We start from the raw sequence: 27,611 nt of genomic DNA on the forward strand, positions 1-27,611 counted from the left end.
CTTTTTTTTGTTTTTCTAATTTTTTTGTTAGAGTGGGTCATCTGTTTGGACCGAATAGTCGGACCATTTGACCCTAGAACGGTTCCCTATCCAATCCAAATTTAAAAACCTTGGATGGGGAGTTGGTGTCTTGCCTTGAGCTTGGCTTGGTGTGTAGCATGGCCTAGCCCATGGACCAGCCCAACCCACAGCACGGCATGGGCCCGTGCAGGTTCGGGTTGTGGGTCATGCCAAACCAACCCTCCCAATTATCTTAGAGGAGGGAGGCATGGCCTGGGATGCCTTGTGGGCCAACATGGCACGATTCGCACTTTGTGCGGGGCCAATGTGGGTTGTGTTGTGCCGATCTAGCACGACCCAATTTACACCTCAACTTGAGCCCACCCAATATCGGGGACAGGGCAAGGAAATTCAAGGATTCTCCATCCTTGATGAAGAGTGGGTGCCTTGCCCTTGAATTTGCCTGACATTGAGGAGTGGTAACCTTGCCCTGAACCCGCATGACACTAGGGACGGGACGGGGATGGGATAGTATCTTGACTATGGGGCAGGGATGGGGTACCCTGTCTTGAACCCACCCCATTGGCATTCCTATATAGTTGTTAATTATTAGTAGAATTAATAAAAATATTAGTTTTTATAATTATTTTTATTTATTTAAAGTTAATCAAAATTTTATTTAAAAATAATAAAAAGAATAAAAATGATTAAAATTACTACAAGTTATTAATAAAACTAAATTTATTAAATCTTTAATCTTTTAGATTTTCTAATGCATCGCACGGGTTAAAATCAATCGGAAACAGATCGCTTTGACCATCGTTTCCTAGATCAAATGGTCTAAGCCTCAATCAAACGGTTTTTGGTTCGAGAACCAAACCCGGATTCGTGACTGATCCGACCTCCGGTCCGATCCAATTTCAAAACCACGCTGGCAAGTACCGATGGATAAAACTAAAAAATTACGCTATAAATAGGAGGATGGGGATCCTGGATCCATCTTCAAATTATTTAATTAATAATAATAAATTAATAATTAATAATTCATTATTAATTAACATTTGTTAATAATTAAATAATTGTTTGTAATAATTAACAATCATTTAATTAATTAACCTGTTTCAAATAATCATAACCAACAAAAATTCTCACATTAGATGATAGATCAAGTTGGTGGAGGGTTGGAACGTGTTTGGATGGCAGAGAAGATCTCAATTCATTTACGGAATGGCCGCAAGTCACAGCACATCCCACCGTGCGTTGAGAATATAACATAGAATAAGAAGATGTTCCAATGTGCGGCTGCAACATGCTATGAGGTTCGGGGCACTCTGTGGCAAGTAGATCCAGACCCATCCCATATGAATATGATTGCTTCCGCCTCCGCCATTAATATCGGCTCTGAGTACATACTCCGCCATTACTGTCTTACTGACTATGAGACTATCACAGTAACAGTATAGACGGCCCTGCTCGGCTCTGTAAGGAGCAAAGCAAATCCTGACTCAACCCAGAACCCAGAACCCTCGGAGTCTGATGTTAAATAAGAGCAGAAACAACAAGAGTCCACAGTTGATAGGCAAGCTTTCTCATTTGTGGATAATGGCTACCTTGGTTGGGTGACGTGGCTTTCGTTTTCCACCGTCTGATGATCCGTCCCACCAAACTGCGCCACAGATAAGGCTACGCTTTGCCATGCGTTGGTATCAGGATTCAGGAGTCAGCAGGAGTCAGGACTAATTACAGCGAGAAAGAACGGTAGTAGATACCAGATTGTTCGAGTTATCGACAGAGAAAAAGTGATTATCTTGCTTGTTCAAATTCAAGGATCTAAGTGTCATCCTACTCCTATGATGGCGATGACAAAGGAAGGGAAAGGCCCAGCTGCTCATCTGCTTGAACCATCATCGCCCACGGGTACATCTTCGGTTCAAACCCTAGGAAACATCATCGTCTCTATCGTCGGCACCGGCGTCTTAGGCCTCCCTTTCGCCTTTAAAGTCGCCGGTTGGCTCGCTGGATCTCTCGGGGTCATCATTGCCGCTCTGTCGACTTACTACTGCATGCTCCTCCTTGTTTGTTCTTCTTTCCTCTTTCCTTTCGTCCAGATTTTGATTAACTCTACCATATATCGAAAACCCACAAATATAATCCATCTTCTCTGTTTCTACAGGTTCACTGCAGAGACAGGTTAGCATCAGAAGAAGTTCATACGTATGGTGACTTGGGTTTCAAAGCCTTCGGAAGGACAGGTCGGTATCTGACGGAGTTCCTTATTTGCATCTCCCAATGTGGTGGCTCCGTTGCTTATCTCGTCTTCATCGGCCAAAACCTCTCATCCATAGTGGGCACCCATACCTTGACGTCTTCTTGCATATTCCTTCTCGTCCCCGTCGAAATCGCTCTCTCGTGGATTCGTTCTCTCTCCGCTCTCTCCCCTTTCAGCATCTTCGCAGACATCTGCAACGTGTTAGCGATAGCGATCGTCGTTAAGGAAGACCTCCAGTTGTTTGACGGTTTTTCTAAGAGAGAGGTGATTACAAGCGTTGGCGGGTTGCCGTTCGCCGGAGGGGTGGCGGTGTTTTGTTTCGAGGGTTTTGGAATGACTTTAGCGTTGGAAGCGTCAATGAGAGAGAGGAAGAATTTCCGGTGGGTGCTGGGACAGGCGTTCACTGGGATTACGCTTGTGTACGTGCTGTTTGGGTTCTTTGGTTACTTGGCTTACGGTGACCAAACTAGAGATATTATTACTCTTAACCTCCCAAAGAACTGGTCGGCCACCGCTGTAAAGGTAAACCCCATTCCCCCATTACTACTCCGATGACGATTATACTCTGTTGTTGTTGTAGGGAGAGTTGAATCTATCCCATATCTAATAATCCCTCAAGGAACTTGAGCTGGGTTATGTCATATCTGGGTTGAATTTGACTTGAGATTCTATGCTAGCAGCCTAGCATAGACACTATAAATTGTGAGTTTTGACTGAGAAAACTTGAAATGTCTCTTAAATGTAATTTAGTACTGTAACAAGTAACAGTTCTATTGAATTTCGATACATTCCTCAAGCCAAAGCCAACCAATACTGGAAAATTCAGCCCAAGCTTAATCCAACCACGACTTAGTCACACCTCTTAATGCTCACATTACCCGCTTCCGTTGTTGTCAATGGCGGAGCCAAGATTTTTCTTGTTATTGGGTGTTAATATTGGTGTTGATATGTGAGAGGCAGATAGGACTGTGCGTGGCGCTAGCATTCACATTCCCGATAATGATGCACCCGATTCACGAGATCGTGGAGGGGAAGCTGAAAGAGACGAGTTGCTTTCAGAAACTATGCGGAGGCGATTGGACTGGCGGTGGAGGAGGAGGCGCGGCGGAGAAGACTGCAATCTGCTTGAGCCGAGCGTTGCTGGTGCTGGCGTTGGCGGTGGTAGCGTCCTGCGTGCCGGGATTTGGGGTGTTCGTGTCATTTGTGGGGAGCACAGTGTGTGCACTGCTATCTTTCGTGATGCCCGCCATGTATCATCTGGTGTTGTTGGGGCGTAGCTTACGTCTCTGGCAAAGAGCCTTGGATTTCTGCCTTGTGGTCTGTGGTCTAGCTTTCGCTGCATACGGCACTTACAATGCCACCACTTCTCTGGGAACCTCCTAACCAAAGTCAGTCAAATCATCATACATTCATGAGTCATGACCATGGTGGGTTTTACAGGATGCTGAAACTGCTTATCGTCGACCCATTGCCTGCAGTCTGCAGTGGTGAAAGGAAGGTAACAAATGTGTATCTATGTCGATTATGGTGGATGATCAGAGTTTGGTTATCCTGATTGTCCTTATTATCTTTGTTTCTTTTGTCCTTTAGCCATTTGTAACTTTATATTTCAGATTTTGGCTGCTTGCCCATATGGCCATAACTCGCTCATCTCTAAAATGGCACATGCCTTGTGTCAGGTCAAATGTGAAATGCTCTTTTTTGTATATATATATATAAACCAGAGATCAGTTACACACAACCGAGGGGGCTGTTTTTTTATATACATAAACCAGAGATCCAAAACAGGAGTTACACACAACCGAGGGGGCTGTCCCATCCTCAAATGTCAGCACAAGAAAGACACTTAAAAAGAAAGAAAGGCAAATAAGAATGTCAGCCCATCCCAAAATGCCTTTCCATTTGAAAATGTGGAGGTGGGGCGCCTCCTTTGGTGGTGGTGGTGGGCTTGGTGAATAAGCATTTTGCATTCATTCAGGAATTTTGCTTTGAGTTTCTTCCACCGAGTTTCCTCTCTCGCCTTACCTATACAAGTTCATTTCTGCGTCCCAGTCCCTATAACGTGTCACAGCACATCTTCGTGTGTATTAGTAACATCTCCCGATGATAATATTATTGATTCTAATATTATCATTAAGAGATGTTTCTAATACACGGCCGGAATATGCTGTGCGATGTTGTGGGGCGCCCCAGCCCCAGATCTGAACTTTACCGATAAATGCATTTATTATATATATATTTTTATTTCTCAAATCCAATATTAAAAGGAGTAATTTTGCTTCGTTAAAATATCGGTAGGAAAAATCTCACAGATTCCGTTCTATTAATCTATCATTTATGTTTTTAAATGATGCAGTCTTTATTGGACTACGTCAGTAAGAAGTCAATCATTTATGGGTATATAGAATAGTAGAATGTGAGTATCATTTAAACCCCCACTCTCTCGTCTACATCTGCCGCCCATGGTTTGTTTCTATCTGTCAGGTTGGGCTTCGAAATGGCACATTAGGCTTTTAGTCTGGTCTCTGCTTCTTTGGCCTCAGTGCTTTTAAAACCCTCCCTTGATACATCCAACAATGGGTTTCTACGTACTAAGGTGGCATCTTATTAAACAGGCAATTGGCATTATATTGTGGGTTGTGTCTAAGAATAAGATTAGCCATTTATTTTCAAATAATAAAAAGTTGAAATCCATAGTCCATGCATTTCTTTTCTGTTTTCTGAAGACTCACGCATTTTTGTTAAGCATTTAATGAAATTTAAAAATGCCTATACGAAACATTTGGAATAAAAGTTGTAATACGTATTGAGATCGAGGTGTCAACCTTTCGGTCTGAGACCATAACGAGTAGTATAACGAGGATGAACTACACAACAACCTAGAACTTGTGGAAGAGATACACGACCTAGTGTAGATCCGAATTTCCACCTACTAGCAGAGGGTGGCTTGATACCACAATGCCAAAGTCAATATGCGTTGCTTGCAAGTTGGTGGCCTCGTGTTGAGAAAGGTCATGGTGCTCAAGTTGGGCTCTGTAAAACTTGACCCAGATTGGAAAGGTTGCTACAAGATTATTAAGGCATTGGGAATTGGAACTTACGAGCTCGAAACCTTGGAGAGGAGTCAGGTCTCCCTATGTGGAACATCGAGAACCTAAGGATGTATTATATTTGAAGTTCTGAGCTCATAAGCGCAAAAGTGAGAAATTTTCTAAGTATAGCAACTAACACCTCGATTGTGATGCTGAGGTTGATCTAGGTGACCACTCACTTATACGATTTGGTCTGACTGATCCACTCTTAGAGCTTGGAAGGAGAATTGCTACAATATTATTCCATTTTGAAGCACTTTTTTCTCATTCCTTTTTTACATTATGATGCATTTCCTTATTCACTTGGTAGATAAGGCAAGAATAGTTGGACCAATGCAATATCGTTAGATGTATTCTATCAAAAGGTATGTAAATACCAAATGAAAGTAGTTTTGATAATAATTTTAATGAAAAATATAACTGGTTGACCATAGTTGTAATGGTTTTTTTTTTAATCTAGGTACTTAGTTACACTAAAAAGATAATAAGAATCTGGGTTTGATAATATTATAAAACAAAAAAGTATTAATTGATAGTTTGAATAATATTATGATTTAAATATGGATTTGATATATTGTAAATAGAACACATGTGTTCTAATGTTGTATTTTGTTTTGTTTATTCTTTTTATTTTATTAGATATCATTGTATTGATATATTTTTAATTAATTAATTAATAATTTTTATGAGCTGAGTTTGAAACCATTATTGTGCATGTATAGTGCCCATACTACACAAGAGATTTATATAAAATAGCAGACCTATTAAAAATGATATAAAAATAAAAATAGTGAAAATTTAAAATGTAGAACCTATTTTATCACTTATACAAAGAAGACAAGCTAAACGAATATATCTAGAAACTTGTAACATGTGATACACGACATACAACAATGACAATAATAATAATAATAATAATAATAATAATAATAATAATAATAATAATAATAATAATAATAATAATAATAATAATAATAATAATAATAATAATAATAATAATAATAATAATAATTTATATACAATTTGAAACTTAAAATCTATAATTAATAAAAATTACTAAAGTTAATACAAATATTAAATTTAGCAAGTTTTTATCTAGCAACTAGTAAAGGTTAATAAATTAATAAAAATTAGTATTAATTTGTACTTAGGGATGACCATTTATAAAAATAGTATAATTAATATTAATAGGATAATTAAAATTAATAATAATAAGTAAAAATTAAAAAAATAATAAAATAACCATTTATTTAATATAAAATAATAATTACATCCGTATTTATAAAATCAGCATAGGTATTTATCTATTACCAAGATATTATATTATTGAAGAGAGAGAGAGAGAGAACAAAAATTATATTACAAAAGAGAGACAATTAAGAGTGAGTATTAATGAAAGATAGAGAGAGATATATCATTTATATTATTAGAGAGAGAGAGAGAGAGAGAGGATGGTGAAAGGATGTTTGGGTATTTAAGCCCCCCTTAAGGACCAAAGAACTCACGATACAAAACCCTAATATCAATAAAGTAATAAAATATTATTAAATTAATAATAAGATAGTAATAATAAAATAATAGTATTATAATAAAATACTAGCGGGGGCCCTTGCTTCACAGGGGCTAATGATAGTCATGTGAATTTGAGATAATCGGGCTAAATGTGGGATCAATTGGGTGCACATGGTTTCTATATCTCTTCTTGTTTGAGCAGATAGAGAACAAACCTGGTTTTCTATTGAAGACATGTTTGGTATCCTCTTATGGACATACTATGTCAGTGAGTATAAAATTTTTTTCTCCATGTCAAAACATTTTTGAAGCAAACATATTCTCTCTGGAACTGAAGCATTTTGGGAATTGATCCAATATCTAGCGTATAGCAAACCAAATCTCACATATCACATAAATCAGCCACAAAGTATATGCATTGGGTACAGTATTTGTTGACCAATTTCATAATACACTATTTACATGATTATACAAAATGAATCCTGATGGTGCGCAATCCGGTCACTCCTAGCTACCACTTGCGTGGCTCCCAAAAGGTACCTGAGATGAAGAAGAAGAAGAAGAATCCCCGGGGGGCTTGCCCGACGGGAACACTCCGATGCTTAAGTTAGTACTCTATGGAAGAAGTAAGGAGAAGGTGAAGGCTAAGAGTGCAGATAGCGCGAGTGATAGAAGATACCTCTGTTCTTTGAGAATAGGCTCCTTATAACAGAATTTCGTTGCCTTCGGCCCACTGGCCTCTGACAGAGCAGGTATAACTGCCACTGTCAGCCTGCCGCAGCCGTTACAGGCAGGGCTGAGGTGGCACACGTAGGGCCGTCATTGCAGGGTACATGCTTGTCAGGTGTAAGGCATCCTCTAAAGGTGGCAGGCACGAAGCTGTCTGACGAGGGACATGGCTGTTGTCACCAGATTTGTCGGGTATGGTGGTCGGTCAGGAAATCTTCCTGCGATACGCCGAACTACTCTTTCGCGAGTTACCATGTGCCGGGATATCCCATAAGCGGCGAGCTGCCTGTGGAAAGCTATGCCGAGCAATCTGACCCAGGGTGTCTTCACCTCGGGGCATCTAGAGGCGGGTCGGTGTGTTCTTGTTTGGGAGTGGCCTGAGATCCACTGGTGGGGCTCGAATATTAGGAGAGGTCAGGAGGCCCCAAACTCGGAGGTAGCTCGGGGTGCCTTAGTCCCGGGGAGGAGGCGCGGGCTGGGCGGTTCTTGGCGAGTAGTCTATCCCGTCGAGTTGTTAGACTGAACTCGGTGCGACTTTCCCACCGAGTTGCGGTTGTGCCTGCTGTGCTGTCACGCTGAGTCATCGCTTGAGCAAGGTCATGCCCACGTGTACCCGTGCTACGAGGTCGGGTCAAATCACCCTTCATCAATTGCCCCCCACTCCTTGCGCTAGCGGTGTTGACCTAGCGCGAGGAGTTCATGTTGCGCCGGGTGGATTTGGCTTCGGTGCTCATGCCGCTTCGTCACACGTTTCGCCCAGCTGGACCGGTCTAGTTCCCAGCTCAGTCAAAAGGAACCTGGGTCGCATTCAATTTACGCACAGACGTTACGCGGTTTGGACTTTGCGGATGCGAAAAAACGTGCTAAATTGATTTCACCTCGAGGAACCTGTAGCCGATTTTTCTAAGAGTCGTTGGATCGTGTTGATCGTGACCGTTAATACTTGGGCACAACGTCTATAAATAGTGGGGGACCCTTGGCCATTTCTTCGCCACAAAGTCTCCAGTGTCAGAGTTGAGTTCGCATCTGAGGTTCCTAGCTTGGGTCTTCTAGCTCGGTTCGTTCCTCTAGTCAGTTCGCGTTTCCTATGGTGAGTCCCCGAGCCCCTCGTTCTTTTTCGAATATCCTTCCCTTTTTGTCTCATAATGTCATCTAGCATAGATAGTCTTATCAATGAGCCCGAGGTGGGTACATCGGCTCAGGGAGGCTCCTCTGCCGCCCAGCCGTCCGACGTACGGGCGGCTTCGGGTCAACTGGCATCCACCTCCCACCGAGGTCAGGTGCCAGATCAATTTGAACCTTCCACTATGACCCCAGAGAGGATCCAGGACCTCATACAGAGGTTCAACCTCCCTGGGAAATATTCATACAGTCTTCCAACCGGCAACTTTCCATGGGAGCACGGTCCTGACGAGATTGTGGTCTTCAGGGAGCAATTGATAGCCGGACTGCGACTTCCTCTTCACCCCCTGATTGTTGAGGTGTTGGTGCGCTTTAACATCACTTTGGACCAACTTCACCCGAACTCCATAGGGAATGTGGTGGGGACCATTTCCCTTTGTTTTGACTGATCTCTTTCCATTGACTTGGATGCTATCAGTACAATCTTGGCCATAAAGAAGAGTGCTTCGGGCACTCTCCCCGGGCACAGACGGTCTTACTATCTGTCTCCCCGCTCGGGTTTCAAACTCATGCACAAGCTCCTAAGTAAAGTCCCAGCTTGGAAGCGAGACTACTTCGTAGTTCGAAGCAGCACGGGGTGGCCCTTCCCTACTAACTGGAGGGTGGCTGTTCAAGACCCCGGTGTCATCCAAGATGGGAAAACCAAGAAGGCACTCCAGTCGCTAGCTCAGCTCGGGTTAAATTACAAAGACTTCATAACCGAGGAGAAGCTCATCCAGGTCGGCTTGAGCCCGAGTAGGTTTTCCTTCACTTCGGCTTTTTGTCCACATATTTACTTCGGGATTACTAACGCCGAGCTTCACTACAGGTCCCATGGAGGCGGAGAAGATTGACGACCAGAGGTTATTTCGCCAAATGAAGAGGAAGAAGCGCGTGGCCAAGAAGGCACGCATTGAGTCTCCGTCGGCCTCTACCGAGGTTCAGCCTTCACAGGCTCCAGTTTTGGAGCCCGAGCTCCTCTGTCCTCAACCCGTCATCAACTTGGAGGAGGACACGGTGCCTTAGGGTCCCAAATGACGACAGAGCCCACCACAGAGTCTGCCGAGACCGTCGCCGGGGGGGCTACAGAAGCCGCTCTTGAGGCACGCCCTGCTGGGGCTACAACCGGGGCTTGTCCTATTGATGTCGCCACCGAGGCTTCTGAGGAGTCCACCCATGCAGCAGAGATGATGGCATCTAGCTCGGAGAGCCAGGGGGTGAAAGCATTCAGAACCCCCGGTGTAGTCTCCAGAAGAGCAAGGAGGCCGCGTACCCAGAGGAGGTCACGAAATGGGCTAATCTCACTCCTGGTCAGCTCAGTGGTCGGGCTGCTTCTCATGCCATGGTGGTGAGTTCCTTGTGAAAGACTCTCTTTTCTTTCTTTGTCTCTCTTTTTTTTTGACTGGTTTCCTTCTTGTAGTTGAACACAGTCGTGCGTGCCTTGACCTTCCAGTTCGACCAGCACCTGAGACGGGCTCCGCAAGCCGAGAAGTCATCCTGTGAAGCCCATACTGAATTGAGGGCAGCTCGGGGTCAGATCCACCGCCTTCAGAATGATGCCTCAGCTCAGAAGAGCTTTATTGAGGTGTTGTTGGCGGAGAAGAACGAGTTGGCCCGAGACAAGGACAGACTGAGGGCCGAAGTGAACGGGTTTAAGGTCAGCCAAGAAGCCTTGAGGCTTGAGGTTGATAGTCTCAAGGCAGACCGGGATAGTCTCAATGCAAACCGGGACGGTCTTGAGGCAGATCGGGACTCCCTGAAGCTCGAGGTGCAGGGCCTCAAGGAAGCAAAAGGGAAACTAGAGCGCGAGGTGGAGTACCTCCGAGCTGACCTCAAAGAGAAGACATAAATCTTTGAGGATGCCCTCCAGGAGACCAAACCGTATTCTAATACTTAGTAGGGGTAGCCTTATGCACACCGAGGTGAGAAACATAGTAGGGTACATGCCCGACCTGTTTGCACCCGGGGCGGGCTATACATCACAAGGTTCATGTCCGAACCGCCCGCGCCTTAGGAATTACAAGTACTTAGCCTATGCCGATGAGGTGACTAGGCTTTATATGGTGCCGAGGTCTTTCATTAGCCCAACGTATTAGCCCTTAGGCTGGAGGAGCGGCTTATAGTCCGTTCTCCTAGAGTTTGCCTGTGCTAAAGAGGCAACATGGTCTTATAGTGCTGAGACCATGTTAGCTCGACATTTTGGCCCTTAGGCTCGGGGAGTGGGTCATATCCTACTCAATTGTTATAGATAGTATTGTCTTAAGTTTACAATATTCCATACTCGAGGTACTTGTTTCCCTTCGAGGGTCTCGAGCTCGTATGTTCCTTCCCCGAGCAATCGTTTCACTCAGTAAGGTCCTTCCTAGTTGGACCCGAGCTTGCCAGTGTCAGGCTTAGGTACCATAACTTTACGAACGACCAGGTCGCCGATGCGGAGGTTCCGCTTCTTGACCCTGGCGTTATAGTACTGAGTTACTCTCTATTGGTAAGCTGTGGTCCTGATGTACGCGAGGTCCCTTACTTTGTCGAGTAGATCAAGGTTGGTATGCAGCTCATCTTCATTCATTTTGTCATTGTATGCTTCCAGTCGCAGCGTATACTTCGATCTCTGTGGGGATAACTGCCTTAGTGTCGTAGGTGAGGATGAGGGGAGTTTCTCCTGTGGCAGTCTTCTCCATGGTTCGGTAAGCCCATAGAACACTAGGTAGCTCATCTGCCCACAATCCTTTAGCTCGGTCCAAACATGCCTTTATTCCGTAGAGGATGGCTCTATTTGTGACTTCTGCTTGACCGTTTGCTTGAGGGTGTGCAACTGAAGTAAAATTCTGTCGGATTCCCATGTCTTGGCACCAATTCTAGAATTTGATGTCCTCAAACTGCATGTCGTTGTTAGAGATCAATACTCGAGGTAACCCGAAGCAGCACACAATGTTCTTCCGAAAGAAGTTTTGGATGTTCTAAGCTATGATCGTTACAAGGGGTTCGGATTCTACTCACTTGGTGAAGTAATCCACTGCTACCACAAGAATTTCCTCTGGCCTACTGCTGGTGGGAACGGTTCAAGTATGTCGATGCCCCATTGCGCGAAAGACCACGGGTTGGTGAGATACTTGAGGTCAGCAATAGGTTGGTGGTGAATATTGGCGTGCTTCTGGCATTTGTTACATTTTCTAACGAGCTCAATGGCATCTGCCTTCATTGTTGGCCAATAATACCCCTGTCGAAGTGCCTTTTGGGCAAGGGCTCTGCCTCCCAAGTCTCTGCCACATAGACCCTCATGAGTGTCATGGAGTACGAGCTCGGCTTCGGTAGGTCGCAAGCAACGCAGGTAGGGGAGCGTGTAGGATCTCTAGTATAGCCGTTCGTCTATCATGATGTATTTGGTTGCCTAGCGCTGCACCCTTCTGGCTGCATTGCAATCTGTAAGGAGGGTCTCGTGTAGCAAGTAGCTCGTGAGCGGGTCAATCCAGCTCGGCTCTGCTTGAACGACGGGAGCGACCTCCTCTGCCCCCCCGAGAATGCTAGGCCGAGGCAGGTCCTCTATGTACACGGTTCTCATGGTGATGCCGCGGGTGCTGGCTAATCTAGACAGGGCGTCAGCCTCAGCGTTCTCCGACCTAGGGATTTGCCTGATGAAGTGTGACTAGAAGTTGAGCATGGCCTCTCTGACTTTGGCTAAGTAGGCGACTATGGTTGGTTCACAAGCTTCGTACTCGCCAGGGACCTGGTTGACCATGAGCTGGGAGTCGCTGCAGATAACGATGTGTTTGGCTTTTACTTCTCTAGCTAAAGCTAGTTTAGCTATCAACGCCTCGTATTCCACTTCATTGTTAGATGTTGCAAACTTGAAGCATAGTGTGTACTCCAATTTCGTGCCACTTGGGTCGTGTAGAACTATTCCGGCTCCGCTGCCCTTGATGTGTGGCTCATTGTGACACTAGCAAGTGCACTAGCAGTTCAAGTAATAAAGTAGTGAGTGAAGTATCGTTCCCACGAGGATTTAGGAAACAATTACAAATACTAAATTGAGCACTTCTTATCTGATCAACAAATAAATCAAAACTTTAATGAAAGCTAAAAAATCCTAAATTAAAATCTATCTAAATCATTGGCCCAATTGCCTTCAAATCAGGTTAGAAGAGTAAGCAGTAAATGTCAATCTCAGAATTCAGCAATCTATCAATTTGGATCATTCGAATAAATCATGATTGAGCCTTGGTTTGGTGAAACCCCAAGGTCATGAACAGCATCTCTCAAGCGCATGTTCATCCTATGCATGAGTGACGGTTCTTCTATCTCTAGCAAGAATTTAATCCCCATGCATGCATTTCTTCAAACACTTATAAGGCATCAATTCAAATCTGAATTGATCACCAACTGAATTGTGCAAGTTATCTCTAACCTTGCACTCAATTCAGTTCTTGAATAGTAGATCTGAATTCCTAGAGTCTCTCTCAAGCACTCTAGGAATTCCAAGCTGTAGATTAATTCGGCCAATCTGAAAATTGCAGATCTGAATTCTCTTTCAAGCAATTCAGATCTTGCAATCTCAGATCTGAGAATTCAGATCTGAGTTTTGAAGGTTAGTTGGCCGAATTGATCTGCAATAACACCCTTATTCAAGAAACTTCAAATACAATTCATGACCATTTGAATGAATAAAAAAGAATTAGATTGCTGGACTGAAATTTTACAAGCTGAAATACATCAAGGAAGAATGGAAAAAAAGGAGAAAGAAGAAAGAAAATATAATAAAGAAACTGAATTCGAATCAAGAGAGAATGAAACTACAATTGATTTATTACAAAAGATCTTTGAATAAAAAACCCTCAATTCGAACTCACCTTCTCTTCTAGCTTGCTTGTCTTGAACTTCCTTCAGCCCTTCTTCTTCTTCTTCCTTGCGCCTAGCCTTCTTCTCTTCTCTTCTCTCAAGGTGGCCGAACCTCTAAGAGTGGGAGAGCCTTCCTCTCAAGCAATTGAACACCTCTCTCCCCTCCTAGAGGCCTCCTTATATAGTTTTTCAAGGGGGCTCTTGCCCCTTCTTGAAGTCTCTAGAATTGGGTGTATTACACCCCTCATGAACCTTCTAGAGTGCTCCCTCCTTCTCTTCAAGAAACAACTAGGAGTTGCCGCCCCTAGCTCCCTTTGGGCTGCTATTTGGGCTACAACTTAGCTTGCTTTTGAGCTCATGTGGGCTACACTCTAGGCTGTTATTTGGGCTAAAAATGGGCTGGGCCGAAATTTCCTTCTTGCTAGGCTTCTTCCCTTGGGTTTTCCAAAGAGTTAGCTTGCACTACTTGGGCCGAATGAAACTCCCTTGCTCTCATGGCTGGGCCGGGCTGAACTTGATAAATTTTGGGATTTCTTTTCTTGCTTTTGCTTTCTTTTTGTTGATTTGACTCCCCCTGAAATCTTTCTTGCAATCAAGCTAAAATAGGGCAAAATCTAATTAAACCAGCATAAAATTTCATGCAAAAACCTCATAAAATATAGATAAATTGTAGGTTCATCAGCCCTATTGGTTCGAGGAGCCATCTACGTGAAGGATCCAGGGCTCCTCATCCCAGCTTGCACTTGGCCTAACTAGGAGAGATGCCATACTAGCTGCTACCTCACGGGGCTCGGACTGAACCGGCCTGGGAGCTTCAGGCTCACCCGAACTGGGGACCTCGTGCTCAACCGGCCTAGGAACTTCGGAGCTGAATGTGCACTCGACGATGAAATCTGCCAAGGCTTGGGCCTTAATGGCAGTTTGCAGCTTGTACTGGAGATCGTACTCGCTAAGCTCAACAGCCCACTTCATCAGCCGTCCAGAGACCTCGGGCTTAAGTAAAACTTGCCTCAAAGGTTTGTCGGTGAGGATGGTAATAGTGTGAGCCTGGAAGTACAGGCAGAGCTTTCAAGCTGCAATTACCAGTGCGTATGCTAGCTTTTCTATCTCCGGGTAGTTCGTCTCTGCTCCCTACAAATCTTTACTAACATAGTAGATGGGACAATGGACCCGATCTATTTCCTTTATTAGTACCGAACTGACCACTTCGTCGCTCGCCGAGAGGTATAGTTCTAAAACATCGCCCTCCTCGGGTCAGGTTAAGATCGACACACTAGTGAGGTATTTCTTGAGATCATCAAACGCGAGCTAGCAGTCTTGGGTCCATTCGAACCCTTTGCTCTTAATTTCCTTAAAGAACAGCAGACAACGATCCGCCGACTTGGACATGAAGCGGCTCAGGGTGGCTATGCGGCCATTCAACCTTTGAACCTCCTTCAACTTTCGGGGTGGTTTCATGTCTAAGATGGCCTTAATCTTATCCGGGTTGGCCTCAATGTCGCGCCGGTTGACGATGTACCCTAGGAATTTACCCGAGGTAACACCGAAGACACACTTGTTTGGATTCAACTTCATATCAAACTTACGCAAAATTTGAAAAACAGAATGCAAATCTTGAATTAATTCATGCGAAATTTGGGTTTTGACGACCATGCCGTCTACATAACATTCTATTTTTCTGCCAATTAGTGGCTCAAACAATTTATTTACAAGCCTCTAAAAAGTCACCCTTGCGTTTTCTTCATCCGCCGGGTCCATTTTGATTTGGTTATAGCCCGAATAGGCATCTAAGAAACTCAGCAACTCGTGCCCTGAGGTCACGTCCACCAAGCCGTCGATTCTGGGGAGCGGGAAGCAGTCTTTTGGGCAGGCTCGGTTTAGGTCAGTGTAGTCGACGCACATGCGCCACTTGCCGTTAGCCTTCTTTACCAGAACGGGGTTGGTTACCCAGCTCGGGTAATGGACTTCTCTTATGAAGTTAGCTACAAGGAGCTTCATGACCTCCTCATCGACCACTGTCCACTGCTCTGGGGCTAAGTTGCATTTCTTCTGTCTAACGGGCCTAACTACAGGATCAGTGTCGAGCTTGTAAGTTATAAGGTCAAGGTCTATATCAGGCATCTCTACTATAGACCACGCAAACATATCTAAATTTTGAAGTAAGAAACTTACTAGTTCAAATCATAGGGGTTCCTAGATGGAAGCATCGATCTGAAGCGTCCGAGTTGGGTCTGCTGCTGAAGTCGAAACGACAACTGTCTCTTCCACGGGTGCAGCTCGTTCATCGCCTTGCTCCATAGATCACTCTACAGGTCGTTGGACACCTTGGTCTTTCCCTTTAGGGAGGCGACATAGCACTTGCGGGACTCGAACTGGTCGCCCCACGCTACCCCCACGCTATAGGGAACTTCATTGTCGAATGATAAGTGGAGACCACCGCCCGTAGGACATGGGTGATCGGCCAACCTATTAAGGCATTGTATGGGGAGGGGGTCGCGACCACCAGGAAGTCGTGGTTGAGTCTGACTGCGTAGGGTCATGTGCCGACTTCCACAGGTACTGTTACTTTCCCAAGGGGCCTGACTTCTTCTCCATTGAAGCCCACCAAAGGAGTGTTCGTGGGCTTCAAGTCACTTCCCTGCAACTGAAGCTAGTCGAATGCGGCTTTGAAGAGAATATCTGTCGAGCTACCTGAATCGACGAGGATGCGCCTAACCTCGAAGTCGTTGATCCTTAGCTTTATCAAAAGCGCGTCGTCGTGGGGGTAGTGGACCCCTCGCGCATTGTCCTCTGTGAAGAAAATTGGTTCTTCTGTCTTCAGCCTCTTTGGATGATTCTGTTCTTCCCGGGTAGCTTCACGAACTAACATCTGAGTTGTTGCTGAAGTATAACGCACGACGATCGAGCCTCCCACTATCACGTGGATGGTGCCCCGAACTGGCCTCTCTTCTGGAGGCTGCTTCAACGACTGTTTGGTTGGCCTGCTGTTGGATTCGGGAGCATCCTTACCGTGTTCCCCACGTTGACCTGTTTTATTATTATCATTATCAATATTTTGTACAAAGTTCCTTAAATATCCGCGATGGATGACCTCCTCTATCTCGTCGCGGAGGTTCTTACAATTTTTGGTACTGTGACAGTGATCTCTGTGAAAACTACAGTACAAGTTCTTATTTCTCTCATTGGGATTTCCCCTCAGGCAGGGTGGCCACTTCATATACGGGGCATCCTTGATTGCCATCAGGATTTCGGCCCGCTTCGCATTCAGTGGGGTGTAATCAGTTTGGTCTGCTACAAGAGCTTGGAACGACTGACCCGACTTGGCCCCCCGAGCTACGTCTTTTTTCTTTCAGCTATCCCCTTGGTTGGAAGGATCTCCTTCCCTTTTCCTCTTCTCAGGTGTGCCCTCACCCTTCTGGTTGATCTCTTCCTCTGTGGCAATGAACCTGTCCGCGAGCTTAAGGAATTTGGTTATGGTCGCCGGTTGGTTGACGACCATGTGCCATTTGAACTCTTTATGCGCCACGCCTTTCTTGGTTGCTGCAAGGCGCACGACGGGGTCCAGGCGCAATATCTACATGCACACATCGTTGAACCGCTTGATATAGTCTTGGATGGACTCTCCCTCTCTCTGCACTATGCTGAGAAGACTTTCCTCAGTTCGCGGGCACCGCTTGCTGGTGATGAAGTGGGACGTGAAGGCATGTAAGAACTGCGCCCAACTTCTTATTGATCCGGGTGCCAGGTTTCGATACCATGTGTAGCCCACTCCTCTGAAAGTGGTGGAGAAGGCCATGCACATGCATGACTCACTGGCCCTCGCCAGGTGCATCTGTGACTGGAAGGCATCCACGTGGTCATTTGGGTCAAACGACCCGTCATACTTGTCGAGAGGGGGGAGCTTGAAGTCCTTAGGCATTGGAACTGCCAGGAGCTCGGGAGACAGGGGGATGGAACTGAAAGGAGGGGAGCCTTGACTTCGCCCGAGCTTACCTCTTCTCTGCCTCCGAGCTTGGGCAGGTTGTGGGTAGCAGATCGACATCTCTGCTTCTTGGCGGGCTCCGCAATCGTGCTACTCACCTCTGTGCTATCAGGAATCGTTTGCGTAGGAAGTAGCTTGGGGGGTGAATTTCAAAAAAAAATTTCCTACCTTCTTCTAATTGTGAATCATATTCCCTAAATTTAGAATACATTATTCAAGGATCGTACTTGAACCATAAACAAACCAGATCTGAACCAAAAGGAAACAGGAAGGATTATACCTGATCCAGAGAAATAATATCTCCCAAAGTTGGTGTTCACGCCCAAAGAAGTAACCAAGATCCGCTCCTGCTGAAGATGACACAGCTGTGGATGGAACGAAACCGGCAGGGTGCGTCCTACACACTGGATTCTTCACAAGAACCCTCTGGAAACCTTGAACACTGAATCCTAGTGTCTTTCTTGCAAGACTATTGTCAAGAACTGCTTTCTTGACTTCCTGTTGCTGCAAAGATCCAATCTTCCAACAGGTAGTGGCGGCAGCTGAAGGAGGAGAAGTCCAGGGACGAAGAGGGCAGAATTGTCTCTTCTCTCTGGAGTCTGTGTGAGATCAAATCTCAGATTGCAGGATGTGTTTCTTGCTTACTCAAACCCCCTAGTTCGAAATCTGATATTTCTGCTAGGGTTTTCTCCTCTTTCTTCTTGATTAAGAAACCTCCCAATATTTTGGGATTTATCCCAATCCAAATCAGTATTTGGATAGAGGTTAATCTTAATCCTATCTGCAGATCAAATTAGTTAACTCTTGATCTTATCAGGAGGTTACTAGATTCAAATCTAATTTGAATTTGGTCTCTTAGAGTGGATAAGGTCAAAGACCCAATCCTTTTACTAACACTAATCTCAGATTCGCCCTATGAACTAGTGATCATATCAGCCCAGTTCGAAATGGGCTTTTGGCCCATTAAGTGTTCAGTGCTTAACTAGTTTCCAACCTGCTGCCCAGTTGGGCTTCTTTGTATGGCGTGGAACCCAAGCATTGATCTACACACCAGCCACAGGGGTTCAGCCCAGCCGAATTCACTGAAAGACTCAGTGACCCCCTTGAGCTCATCACATGGACCCTATGGGCCCAACACTTACATTAAGTGGTCCTGGGCCAAGCCATCTTATAAAAACCCAGGGACTATGGGCAGGTGCAAGATTAGCCCATCAGGTATTATCCTAAATGGTTTTACACTTAACCTCTCAGCCCTTAATGATCAAGCACTGCCCGACAAGAGAAGACCTCTCTCTCGGATGCAAAGAACAGTGCCGCACTCTCTACTCACATGGATCCCAGGAATTAAAACCTTTTGCAAATCTGCCTTGCGTCTTACCCTGATGGCCGAAACAAGCCATCCCAACACTTGGTGGCACACCAGTATCAGCCTTGGCAGGATAAATCTCCCCAGACTTATCCAATGGCTGTGAACATTTAAAACTAACACAAGTTTCTATAAGTGTCCAGTTTTTGGGTCTTACACAGAATTATATCAAACATGCACTTTAATTTATTTCCACTAAATAACAAAAGTACATCAAATGCGATTGAAGCTAAGGGCATACAAGACTGTCTAACAGCTCCCAGTTGCACTTAGGTCCAATCTGGTACAAGCCGGAGTCCCATACTTTCCACGTGTTTCTCAAACACCTTTTGTGTCAATGGCTTAGTCAATGGGTCTGCCACATTATCCGCTGATGCTACCTTCTGAATTAGGACGTCCCCTCTACCAATGATCTCCCGTAGTACATGGTACTTCCTCTCGATGTGCTTTGACTTTGAGTGGGCTCGAGGCTCTTTAGCCTGGGCGATCGCTCCATTGTTGTCACACAACAACGGGATGGGTGATGTGCTGGACGGAATCACTCCCAATTCGTGTATGAATTTCTTCATCCACATGGCTTCCTTGGCAGCTTCACTTGCGGCAATGTACTCGGCCTCGGTTGTGGAGTCTGCAGTGGACCCCTGTTTGCTGCTTTTTTAGCAAACAGCACACGATCCTATCGTGAAAACATACCCAGATGTAGACTTTTATCATCTGGATCCGACTAGAAATCGACATCGGTATACCCCAGAACTTGTAGTGAACTACCATCGAATACCAGACAAAACTATTTTGTCCTTCGAAGGTATTTAAGTATGTTCTTCACAGCAGTCCAATGCTCCTGCCCTAGGTTAGCCTGGAATCTGCTTACCACACTCACTGCCTGAGCTATGTCCGGGCGAGTGCACAGCATGGCATACATGATGTTCCCTATGGCTGAGGCATAGGGGACGTCTCTCATGCCCTCAATCTCCTCAGAAGTCTTGGGAGACATCTTCTTGGAGAGAGTTACTCCATGTCTGAAAGGAACATTTCCTTTCTTGGAGTTTTCCATGCTGTACCTTTTGACAATTTTGTCAATGTAAGCAGCCTGGGATAATCCAATTATCCGCTTTGATCTATCTCTATAGAGTCGAAGACCTAGTATGTATGAAGCTTCTCCAAGATCTTTCATGGAGAACTGCTGTGACATCCATACCTTGACCGAAGTCAACAATCCTACATCATTCCCAATGAGTAGGATATCGTCCACGTACAATACTAAAAAAGTAATCTTATCCCCACTGGACTTCCTGAAAACATAGGGCTCATCCTGATTCTGCTCAAAGTCAAATGTTTTGACGGCAGAATCAAAACAGATGTTCCAACTCCTAGAAGCCTGCTTAAGTCCATATATGGATCTATTGAGTTTGCATACCATGTGTTCCTGACCAGCAGCAATAAAGCCTTGCGGTTGTTGCATGTAGATATCTTCACTAAGATCTCCATTCAGGAACGCGGTTTTGACATCCATTTGCCAAATCTCGTAGTTATGGTATGCTGCTACAGCTAGCAAGATCCTAATGGATTTAAGCATGGCCATGGGCGAAAAGGTTTCCTCATAATCGACGTCTTCTTTCTGAATATACCCTTTTGCCACCAAGCGAGCTTTGTAGGTCTCAATCCTGCCATCGGGGCCCTTCTTCCTCTTGTAGATCCATTTGCAACCAATTGCTTTTACCCCAGAGGGCGGATCCACTAGAGTCCAGACTCCATTGGTCTCCATTGAGTCCATCTCAGCACTCATGGCCTCCACCCACTTCAGGGAATCTATGTCTAACATAGCTTCCGCGTAAATCACGGGATCCTCTTCACTAGTCAAGGCTTCCACCAGGTAGGTATCCTGGTCATAACCATATCGGACTGGTGGTCTGGATACCCGGGTGGACCTTCTAGGTTGGTCACTACTTGGAACTTGTGGGACATCTCCCACTGCTCATGAGCTCTCCTCATCAAGAACTATTTCCTGACGGTGAGTGTCGATGATGTATTCAGATTCTAAGAATTGGGCGTTTCAACTGCAAAACGCTTTCTGCTCACTTGGGTCATAGAATAAATAACCCACTGAATCCTTTGGGTAGCCTATAAATAGGCAACGGCTGGTTTTGGATTCCAACTTGTCCGCACTTGTTCTTCTAACGTGTTCAGGACAACCCCAAATCTTCAAGTGTCTTACACTTGGCTTCCTTCTGGTCCATAGTTCATATGGAGTTTTCGGAACTGATTTGGTTTGAACCCGATTCAGCACGTAGATAGCAGTCTCTAATGCATATCCCCAAAAGGATATGGGTAATTCTGAGCGTACGAGAAGTGACCGGACCATGTCCAACAAGGTCCTATTCCTCCTCTCTGAAACACCGTTGAGTTGTGGTGTAGCAGGAGGAGCTAGTTGTGACACTCGCTACCTCGATCCGATCGAAGGGCCTTAACTTCTCTCCCTAACTGTTTCTTGACTTCCTGTCTGAACTCTCTGAACTTTTCAAAGGATTCAGATTTGTGTCTCATTAGGTACACGTAACCATATCGTGAAAAATCATCTGTAAAGGTGATGAAGTACATGTGTTGATTCCGTGTCCTAACACTCAGGGGACCACATACATCAGTATGTATTAGGTCAAGTGTGCCTCCAGATCTTTCAGGCTTACCGCCAAATGGACGCTTAGTCATCTTACCTTGAAGGCAAGGCTAACAAGTGGGAAGATTTTCTACGGTTAGAAAATCCAAAGGACCATCCTTTACCAGTATTGTGATTCGGTCAATACCGATTTGGCCAAGTCAGTAATGCCAGATGCACATGGGATTAATTGTATCACGATTCCTTTTCTTGGGATTTTTGACCGACGTAGTTTCGCTTATGTTAGTTTCTAGAGAAGGATGTAGAACATAGAGACCATTCTCCAGTTTCTCGCATGCGATGAATTTGTTATTCCGTTTAACAGTAATCATATTACTAAAATAAACAGTATATCCATCAGCACATAGTTTAGAAACAGAAATTAAATTTCTTCTCAAGTTCTGTACATAAAGACAATCTTTAAGTACAAGGACTCCTTCTCTAAAAACTAATTCTACGGTTCCTATCGCCGCAGCTACAACACTTGCAGTCGTTCCCAAGAATAGTGTCACCTCGCCATCACTCCATCTTCTGCTAACTTTGAACCCTTGCAGTAAGTTACACGCATGAGTTGAAGCCCCGGAGTCAACACACTAGGACACAGAAGTAACTAACATATTAGTTTCTATGACACAAGTTTTGATGTTACCTTTCTTAGATTCCAGGTAGGTAGGACAGTTCCTCTTCTAGTGGCCGGTCTGTTTGCAAAAGTGATAGACATCCGATGCCTTGTTCTTCTGCTTCTTGGGTTTGGCAGCTTTCTTCTGGGGCTTCTTTGCCTTTCTCTTTTTCTTGCCCGATTTGTTAGCTTCAGCAAGCGTAACCACAAGCTCATCCTTCTTTAAAAGATCCTCAGCCCTCTGCAACATATTGCTGAGTTCCTGGACGCTGACATTCAGCTTATTCATGTTGTAGTTCATAGTGAACGCATTGAAGGAAGAGGGCAAAGAATTCAGGATGGCATCCACTTGCGTGCCAAGATCTAGCCCGGATCCAAGAGCTTCAAGTTCATTAATGTATCCCATCATCCGAAGACAATGGTCATGAACTTTCTGCCCCTTGGACATCTGTGCGGTCATGAACAATTTCAGGACCTTTTGTCGAGTAGAACGGTTCTGCTTTTCATACATTGTTCTTAAACTGTCCAATATGTCCTTGGCTAGTTCGATCTAATCGAATTGCCTCTGTATTGAGTTGTCTAATGAGGCAATGACAAAGTAGCAGGCTAGGGAGTTCTTATCTTCACAATCTTGGTAGTCCCTCCTACGGGCCTCAGAAGCCCTATCACCCGGACGTTCCGGGGTAGGATTTTTCACCACCTTATCTAACTTTTCAGAAGTTAGGACCGGCATAAGATTTTTGTACCAGTCGGCATAGTTTGGGCCCTTAATATTGTTATCATCTAGAAGCTTTTCAAATTGACCGTTTGCCATTTTCTGATAAAACAGCAAAAATGTTAGTCCACAACCTTAGTTTGACTCATGTTACCTACATAGATATGGCTTTTAATCTATGTTCCATTCCCATTTATTCATCTCTGAGATTTTCCCTCCATTCTCAGTGATGGAGACGATGGAATGTCTCTGGAAATGTGGAAAATCACATAGGGTGCGTGAAGCCAACTGTTTCAGCTGCATAACCCCACCACCTTTCTGTGACGGATCATATCCACTCATCAGATGAGTTTCCCTTTGGCCTCTATCAGATAAGGTTCAGAGTCATTTTCAGGTAAACCTTTCTGTCCAGTGAGTGCACACCCATCATATTCAGGTTACGCCAAGGTACCGTGAGAGAGTTCCCATTTTCTGGTGAAGCCCCTCCCACATCGGTCTATGACGCCCCTATCATCTAATGAAACACTCTAACAGATCCAATAGCAAATGGATAGCCTAATTTTATGGTGCGTTTCCTCATTACTTATGGACCCATCATTGTGTTAATGACGGAAGGCCTTTAGAGAGTCCATCAAATGGATCTCCCTATCACACGCACTCATATTTGCTTGGAGGGAACAAAATTATGCCCTAGTTCTAATTTAGGTCAAACCAAAGTGGCTCCCACTGGCTTTCATAAAGCCAGATTTCTGGTGGGCCTCAATCGGCTAGGGGTTCCGTACGCATCCCTTTTCAGGGTTGTGGGGCCCACCAAGTAGAGAGGGGTCATCCAATGACCTTAAGGGACACCATGGCAATGATGTGCATTCAGCCATGGTGTGCGCAAGAGCCACTAACGAGTTAACATGGGCCAAGTGCTTATGGCCCATGGTCGCAGCACATCATACATCCAAACATCACATGTAAAGGAAGAATTGATCCAATCAATTAACTGCTATAAAGCCCATCGAATGGACCATTTAAAACTTAAAGCATTAACAATTAATGTTTACTAGGTGTATGGGCTGAATTGCAGTTAGCAGTTCGGCCCATACAGCTTTTCTCACAACAATGGGCTTTTGCAGTTTTAACCGTTTAAAACTGGGCTTTACAGGTGGGCCGAATTAATCCCTGTAATTGAACATCAGACTTGGAATAATCAGTATGAGAAATATGGACTGAAAAACAGCCCCCTTCGAATCTCAGATTCGGTCCAAACAATTTTGGTCTAATCTAGTCCGAAAAGGTCCAAAACTGATTTTCAATTCAAGAATTAATTCAAGATAGATCTGAAATTAATAATTTTTTATTTTAGACAATCACAAATAAAAAATATGGACTGTTCATACCACCTGCAAAACAGAGGTTAATCACAAAAGTTACTATTTCATAAACTGTAAATCGCAGTATGCGATTTCTCCATCTGCAAATCTCCAGCACCGCCATCTTCTTCCTTCTTCTTTAATCAAGAAAATAAATAAAAAACAGAAATCCAATTTCTATTAATTAATTACATTATTGATCAAATCCTATACATTCAGTCTAGAAAAATAAAAAAGATTATTTACAGACCGAATAATAACAAAAGGAAGAAAAAAGGGTGCGTAGACTATCTGGGCCAAAATTGCATTGCGATCTCCAGGTTTGAACAATCCATAAAATAAAAAATAAATAAAGAACAATTCTAAATAAATTTTTGGATTTAACAAAAATAATTTCAGACCAAACGCCCTTAACAAGAAACCATTTCTTGAAAAAAAAAAGGAAAGCAATCTGCGCAGATCTTGGCAGAACATTTTCTGTTCATCTGCGCAGGGTCAGATATGATTTTCTTTTGATTCAAGATTCAAACCTGTGGCTCTGATACCACTGAAAGAATGGTAGGATCCATCTAATGGATGCCAAGAAAAGTGCGGAATGGGGGGCGAATTTCAAAAAAAATTTCCTACCTTCTTCCAACTGGGAATCATATTCCCTAAATTTAGAATACATTATTCAATGATCGTACTTGAACCATAAACAAACTAGATCTGAACCAAAAGGAAATAGGAAGGATTATACCTGATCCGGAGAAATAATATCTCCCAAAGTTGGTATTCACGCCCAAAGAAGTAACCAAGATCCGCTCCTGCTGAAGATGACACAACTGTGGATGGAACGGAACCAGTAGGGTACGTCCTACACACTGGATTCTTCACAAGAACCCGCTGGAAACCTTGAACACCGAATCCTAGTGTCTTTCTTACAAGACTATTGTCAAGAACTGCTTCCTTGACTTCATGTTGCTGCAAAGATCCAATCTTCCAACAGGTAGTGGAGGCGGCTGAAGGAGGAGAAGTCCAGGGACGAAGAGGGCAGAATTGTCTCTTCTCTCTAGAGTCTGTGTGAGATCAAATCTCAGATTGTAGGATGTGTTTCTTGCTTACTCAAACACCCTAGTTCGAAATCTAATATTTCTGCTAGGGTTTTCTCCTCTTTCTTCTTGATTAAGAAATCTACCAATATTTTGGGAGTTATCCCAATCCAAATCAGTATTTGGATAGAGGTTAATCTTAATCCTATCTGCAGATCAAGTTAGTTAACTCCTGATCTTATCTGGAGGTTACCATATTCAAATCTAATTTGAATTTGGTCTCTTAGAGTGGATAAGGTCAAAGACCCAATCCTTTTACTAACACTAATCTCAGATTCTCCCTACGAACTGGTGATCATATCAGCCCAGTTCGAAATGGGCTTTTGGCCCATTAAGTGTTCAGTGTTTAACTAGTTTCCAACCTGCTGCCCAGTTGGGCTTCTTTGTATGGCGTGGGACCCAAGCATTGATCTACACACCAGCCACATGGGTTCGGCCCAGCCTTTATTATAAGGCCCAACCGAATTCACTGAAAGACTCAGTGACCCCCTTGAGCTCATCACATGGACCCTATGGGCCCAACACTTACATTAAGTGGTCCCTGGGCCAAGCCATCTTATAAAAACCCAAGGACTGTGGGCAGGTGCAAGATTATCCCATCAGGTATTATCCTAAATGGTCTTACACTTAACCTCTCAGCCCTTAATGATCAAGCACTGCCCGACAAGAGAAGTCCTCTCTCTTGGCTGCAAGGAACAATGCCGCACTCTATACTCACATGGATCCCGGGAATTACCGATCATTACTATTGTCCGACAAAGGGGCTGATCCTGTCACTATGACCACTCACTCAGATGAATTCTCAGACTGCCCCAACATGTCCAGGTTTTGACCCCCACTAAGGATCTCACTGATTGAAACATCAAAGACAACCCGATCCGACACCAAGTGATGTGTCATAATCGAGTCTAGGGGTCAGGTGTAACTTTCCAGTTTTGCCCATCTGTCTCCAAGGTCTAGGGCAATACTGGAAATCTGGTCCGGTTCAAGGGTTCAAGCAATCCCATACTGCATGTGCCTTGGGTCTTATCCTGATGGCCTAAACAAGCCATCCCAACACTTGGTGGCACACCAGTATCAGCCTTGGCAGGATAAATCTCCCCAGACTTATCCAATGGCTGTGAACATTTAAAACTAACACAAGTTTCTATAAGTGTTCAGTTTTAGGGTCTTAAATAGAATTATCCCAAACAACATGAATCAAACATGCACTTTAATTTATTTCCACTAAATAACAAAAGTACATCAAATCCGGTTGAAGCTAAGGGCATACAAGACTGTCTAACAATATTCCTGTCTGGGAGTGGCCTGAGATCCACTGGTGGGGCTCAGATATTAGGAGAGATCAGGGGGCCCTGAGCTCGGAGGCAGCTCAGGGTGCCTTAGCCCCGAGCTCGGAGGAAGCTCAGGGTGCCTTAGCCCCGAGAAGGAGGAGCGGGTTAGGCGGCTCCCAGCAAGTAGTCTATCCCGTCGAGTTGTCAGACTGAACTTGGTGTGACTTTCCCACCGAGTTGCGGTTGTGCCTGCTGTGCTGTCACGCTGAGTTGTCACTTGAGCAAGGTCACGCCCACGTGTACCCATGCTACGAGGTCGGGCCAAATCACCCTCCATCAAATCCAAAAGTGAATATTTTTAGAAACATTAGTTTGTAATTTCTTTGTCAATATCTTCAACTTTATTGATAGTGAGTTGCTTTTGATTGTTAAGCATCATAGTTGACTTCACATTGAAGATATTGACTTTATATAAATATTCAATCATTTGTTCCTTGATTTGATTTGTAAGACCCTACAAATTCTAAAAGAAATATAGTTAAATAATAATACAATGTATTTTTAAAAAGTTTAGTAAGTGTACCTATTACGTAAGGTCCATAAGTTGTTTTACTATACAATTAAACAAATTTTCAACTTCGTGTCCAAATATAACGACTAACATGGAAGTTGTTGGATTAGTTATTTCACCGATTAATGATTCGACACCTATAATTTTAAGTTGTTGTGATATTATAATTTCTAAGCTTTTATAAAAACTATGCTAGTAAAGTCTTACCTTGGAGTTGCTAGACTAAGATTCTTGCACCCTTCACATTTAAAAGATGTTTCATAGCTCTCAAAAGTCTTTTTGTTGCATTGGTTGCAAGCCATGTATCAAAAAGTTTGTTGTGCATTCAAGCTTGTAACAAAAGCTTTTATATAATGATTGTTTTACTTTAAAAGAATGGTATA

General features: G+C 44.1%; 1 protein-coding gene across 1 annotated transcript; it reads left to right on the top strand.

The window, feature by feature from the left end:
- Positions 1-1,150: 1,150 nt before the first annotated feature.
- Positions 1,151-4,010, top strand: ANT1 (aromatic and neutral transporter 1). Its single transcript, XM_088952189.1, has 3 exons — positions 1,151-2,075; positions 2,174-2,791; positions 3,230-4,010. Exons 1-3 carry the CDS (start codon positions 1,851-1,853, stop codon positions 3,650-3,652), a joined length of 1,266 nt encoding a protein of 421 aa, XP_088808315.1. The 5' UTR covers positions 1,151-1,850; the 3' UTR covers positions 3,653-4,010.
- Positions 4,011-27,611: the final 23,601 nt, after the last annotated feature.

The sequence above is a fragment of the Nelumbo lutea genome, chromosome 6, assembly GCF_056320005.1.
Source record: "Nelumbo lutea isolate HS-2025 chromosome 6, American lotus-T2T, whole genome shotgun sequence".
Lineage (NCBI taxonomy): Eukaryota > Viridiplantae > Streptophyta > Magnoliopsida > Proteales > Nelumbonaceae > Nelumbo > Nelumbo lutea.